Source organism: Poecilia formosa, unplaced genomic scaffold (genome assembly GCF_000485575.1).
Source record: "Poecilia formosa unplaced genomic scaffold, Poecilia_formosa-5.1.2 Scaffold441, whole genome shotgun sequence".
Classification (NCBI taxonomy): Eukaryota; Metazoa; Chordata; class Actinopteri; order Cyprinodontiformes; family Poeciliidae; genus Poecilia; species Poecilia formosa.
In genome coordinates this window covers 133,252-138,574 of record NW_006800380.1, presented here as the reverse complement: position 1 = coordinate 138,574, position 5,323 = coordinate 133,252, and the positions used below count along the sequence as shown (strand labels likewise).

The 5,323-nt window shown below is 39.2% G+C and overlaps 1 protein-coding gene across 2 annotated transcripts; it reads left to right on the top strand.

The window, feature by feature from the left end:
• The first annotated feature begins 6 nt into the window (after positions 1-6).
• Positions 7-4,390, top strand: dhfr (dihydrofolate reductase). Of its 2 annotated transcripts, XM_016663753.1 has the most exons (5): positions 7-897; positions 1,018-1,067; positions 1,228-1,333; positions 3,532-3,668; positions 3,847-4,390. In XM_016663753.1, exons 1-4 carry the CDS (start codon positions 743-745, stop codon positions 3,542-3,544), a joined length of 324 nt encoding a protein of 107 aa, XP_016519239.1. In that variant the 5' UTR covers positions 7-742; the 3' UTR covers positions 3,545-3,668; positions 3,847-4,390. The 2 variants fall into 2 exon arrangements, with proteins under 2 accessions (XP_016519239.1, XP_016519238.1); XM_016663752.1 differs by lacking the exon at positions 3,532-3,668.
• Positions 4,391-5,323: the final 933 nt, after the last annotated feature.

Genomic DNA, 5,323 nt, shown 5'->3' with positions numbered 1-5,323 from the left:
CCATTCTGTTCGACTGTGATTCCTTCCTGGAGGAGGACATCAGCTGAGATGATGCTGCCACCAATTAAGTTGGTGATGACAGATGGCTGCTTGTATTGCGTCAGGTTCTGGTTCTGCTGGAGGTTTCTTCCTGTTAAAGGGGAGTTTTTCCTCCCCATTGTTGCTACATTCATGCTCTGTATGAGAGTTTGCTGTAATGTCAACAACACAATGGAAGCAGTTGTCACCACAGGAGGAATTAATTCTGCAAGTCAATGACTCGATGCAATCTGTGGGGTTTTCTTGGATACAAACTTTTTAAACCACTTGTGCCTTGAGAGAATATTTCTTGTGAATTGGCACCTTGATTAGTGTTCAGCTCAGGCAAACAGTCCATGATACTTGTGATTATGACTTGGTAGAGAGCAGCTTTTCTCATTTTCTTTTCTCATGTTTTCACTTGGTTTCTTCTCTCCTTTCTCTTCCAGTTTTTTGCTTGAGTTTCATACTGCCACATGTGGCACTTGTAGAAGTGACTTCTGAACCACTTCTTATCCTCACTTTGTCATATGCCTAAACCTTGTAAATGTATAATTTTGTCAATATCTTTGGAAAACTAGAAAATGTCTTTTAAGATTTTGATTTAAGGGTACAGAAAAGTTGTTTAAATTCAATCAATACCACCTATGTACACAGGGGGGCAGTAGATAAAATATACGGACATAGTTATCCAGAAGACTAGATCGTAATTTCCGGTTCTGTTATGTCGTGTTGGCGGGAAATGCTTGCTGTCAGCAGTTTTGAGAAGAGACGGACTACATTCTCCATGTCGCGGATCCTGAACGGAATTGTGGCGGTGTGCCCCAACCTGGGCATTGGGAAGGATGGGAAGCTGCCCTGGCATCCTATTCGACTCAGGTCAGTTACCATGGCAGTTGCTCAGGAAGGAATGAAGCTGTCAAAGTGCTGAACGCCTTCGTTGATTCATTCAATTTCCCTTTGGGATCAATAAAGTAATTTGAATTTTCACATTTTCAGCAACGAATTCGCTCATTTCCGAAAGATGACAGCCACACCGTCAGTAGCAGGTAAGTTCATCCTCCTTAGATGACAGAAACATAAACATGGGTTATGGAGGAGCTACTGATTTAATTGTTGCTTTTAAAATAATCAATTTCTCTGTGTGATGGACACACAGAGAAATTGTTAATCGGTTGGATTAATAAGCGACTGAAACTGCTCCTGTAGGCAGGACGAATGTGGTGATCATGGGCAGGAAGACCTGGTTCTCAATCCCAGAGAAGAACAGGCCACTGAAAGGCAGGATCAACATCGTCCTCAGCAGGGAGTACAAGTATGACGCACACAAACACACAATGCACGTGACCCACCGTTCAGGAACTGCTCTTCAGCATTTGTTTCAGTTTTCTATATGTAGTTTATATTTCACTAGGCTGTTTTGAATACAAAATATTTAAAAAAAAAACGTAAGATTTATTCTGTCGGACACATTCTTGGTGAAAAATAAATATACGAAGTATGTTAAATTTTAGTATATTTAAGCATACTTTAAGTCAGACTAATGAGTATACTTAACGTTCACTTAGAATTAGTTAACTTAAAGTGTCACATTGTGGAGCAATTAATTTTGTGCTTGGTGTATTTTAATAGTATTTAAATTGTATTAAAGCACAATTTAAAGCAGGGGTGGGCAAATCCGGTCCCACAACTCTTAGATGTCTCCCTGGTCCCTGACCTCATTATTTGACTCAGGTGTGTTAAAGTAGAGACACATCTAAAAGTTGCAGGATACCAGCCCTCGAGGCATGGAGTTGCCCACCCCTGATTTAAAGTGTACTAAGTGTACTTTAACTACTTACCTCTCCCTCACTATTTTTTCTTAGTTAAAACTTATTTTTCACCTTATCTAGACAATTCATAGCAAAATACTACATCACTTTTTATATGAGCTTACACTTAAGTCTAGCAGAGAAATGGGGGCAGGAAGTTGCGTGGGTGACATTATACTGCAAGGGGTCTGAAAATTAGCACAATAAAACACTTGTGTGGCCCCCCCTGCAGATCAGATTAAGCTGAATGCGGCCCCTAAACCAAAATGAGTTTGATACCCCTGATCTAGAGGAAATGTGAAAAATGTTTCACCAAATGTTGTTTTAATACAATGTCACAGTATTCCAGTATTACTGCAGACAAGCTGACATTTCTCCTTCCTAAGAAAAGTGAGAATCAGCAGAACATTCTCATTCACTACACTTTACAGAAACCTACAAAAAAGTACAATAGAGCAATTAAATAGAGGGTACAGAAAAACAGACTCGCTATGTATGTGACATCATCAGAACTGATGATGATTGGGACCAGAAGCCTGGGGTGGAAAAACATTTCTGGATGTCTTCTTTGCCTGTTTATGTTAGAAGTAGAAAAAAATAGTCAGCAATATAATAAAATCAGCTTATGATGGCATTGACTATGAAGCTGTGTTAAGCCTGGACTTAAGGGAGACAAACTACCTTAAACTACCATCCATGATCTGAACACGCTGATCCTTGCAGGGTGGTGAGGGCGGCTGGTGGTGCCCATCTCCAGTAGTCATCAGATGAGAGGCAGGGTTCACCCTGGAAAGGTCACCAGTCCATCACTGGGCCTTGAAAGCTAACAAAAAATAATATGGATAAAAGAGACATGGTAGATTAACAAGGGGAAAAAATTCTGTCCAATTATTTTCAAATTAAATCATGTTTATTAAGCACTTAGTGTTAGTTACACACCAGTTTTTGCTGTGGTTAAAAATGTGGCAAACTGCTCAGTAAAAAAAAAAGAAAAAGAAAGCCTTCCACCATGAAGACAATGTGGAGGTTCATCCTCAGAACAGGTTGTTGTTCTGGTGAATCAGAGCTTCTTCTGAGACAGGAAAGTCTTTAGGTTTTCTAATTCCTGAACCCTGGCTTCCTCTTTCATCGTAATTTGCTTAGACTACAAAAATATAGTGAAGATAAAAACATTGATCAACGAATTATAACAGCCTGACAATATCAAAGTGTCTTTGGCATACTCAGCTTAATTAAAACCAGTTTATGAAGAAAACTATATTAAGTCGCAACAAACAGAGCCTCCATGCAGTTATAACATGAAGCTGAATGATTGTTATAGTAATAATCATAAAAGTCACAATAAAATTAATAGACAAGGCAAGGCAAGGCAAGTTTATTTATATAGCACTTTAAAACAGTACCACTGACCAAAGTGCTGTACAATCACAAAATTAATCAAATAAAAATCAAAATTAAAACACACTATAACCAACAATTAACACACGTAGGTAAGGTAAGGACAGACGGCCTGCCATACACACTGGCGCCATCTTGGACCTACTGATTTTGTGTAATTACTTACTGTTCTGACTTTATATAGGTTTCTTAATAAACTTACCCAGATTTTAATTAAGCTAAGTATGCCAAAGACACTTTGATATTGTCAGGCTGTTGTTATATCTCGTTCATCATTGTTTTTATCTTCAACGTGTTTTTGCAGTCCAAGCAAATGAAGATGAAAGAGGAAGCCAGGGATCAGGAATTAGAAAACCTAAAGACTTTCCTGTCTCAGAAGAAGCTCTGACTCCACCAGAACAACAACCTGTTCTGAGGATGAACCTCCACATCGTCTTCATGGTGGAAGGCTTTTTTTTTTTTTTTAACTGTACAGCTCACCACATTTTTAACCACAGCAGAAACTGGTGTGTAACCAACACTAAGTGCTTAATAAACATGATTTAATTTGAAAATAATTGGACAAAATTTATTCTCGTTAATTTACCATGTCTTTTTCATACATGTTATTTGTTGTTAGCTTTCAGGGCCCAGTGATGGACTGGTGACCTTTCCAGGGTGAACCCCACCTCTCATCTGATGCCTGCTGGAGATGGGCACCACCAGCCGCCCTCACCACCCATGCAAGCGTCTCTGTTGCGCTGAGCGTTTCACTGGCAGAGAAGCTGTATTCCTAAAATATAGGTTTATACTTTATGCATTTATAACCAGAGAGCGGACCAATAACAAAGCTGCCACCTCTGCATGCTGCCGCTGCTTGATAAACCGCGCGGATCGCGTGTGTGTCGCCTTAGACTCAAAATGGACACAGGCTGACCTGTATGGATATTTACATCAACTTCCTGTGAGGAATTATGTTTCTTTGGAGAAATCAAGGTAGGAGTCTAAAACCCGCCGCGTTAGCTCTGGTTGCTTAGCTCAATGTGAACCGCAGGAATAATATTGTGCTGTTACTGGTGCATGTCTGATGCAAAGGCTTTCTAACACCTTTCTCATGTCACGACTCTGAAGACCGAAGGACGTTGTCAGCAGGTTTAATGACAATTAAAAGGGTAAAACTGAAATGAAGACAAAAAATACAATAAATATGTGATCATATGCAGCATAAAATACAATACACTCAATTTCCACCGAACATCACATCCACATGCGCACATCTAGGCTACCAACTGTGCACCCGATAACCTCGCGATATCCTCACATCTAATTAACATAAACATACTCCACCTTAAAACAACACATTAGAGCGCTATCGCTAGACAGAAACAATGTTGTAAAGTTACAAACTTAATACATACCGGCAATGCAACCATACATGAAATATTTCAACAGTAATTTACACCAACGAACACCAACGGTGTCTATTTCTACCGTTTAATAAGTTTTGTTTCGAATGACAAAACTTACTACGTTGTAGTACCTTAAAATAATATGAGAGGGCAGGCTTTCTCCCTTTTTTCTTGTATAAAAAACAACATTTATAACTTCAAAACAGAACAAATATGTAGTTGTGCTTTCAGAGGTGCGCCTTGAGGGAGTGGTGACAATGATTTATCTATGTGAACAAAAAATTATGTGGGGCCTTTACATCTCAACAGGCTGCTCAGTGTGGCCCTGTCTTCCTTGTAAAGTTCATGTCTGTGTTCCCAGTTGGTCGGAGTGTTAGTGGTTAACGAACCAGCGCTAACCGATCATCATGCAGGTTCAGCCCAGTGAGGAGCTTTCGCGCTTGCCTTGTAGTCACGCATCACTCTGGTATGATATTATTGTTATTATTTTTAGTATTATTTTTCCTGTTACAGGAAACGTATCAAATGCTTTGTCTACTTAGTCAGTTTGTCTGCAGTAATACTGGAATACCATGGCATTAAATTGAAACAATACTCTCTCCTTGGTGAAACATTTTTCACATTTCTTCTAAAGTGTACCTATTGTTTTATTGTGCTAATTTTCATAAGCATGTTGTTTGTTTGACAATTTGTACAATTCTGTAATAG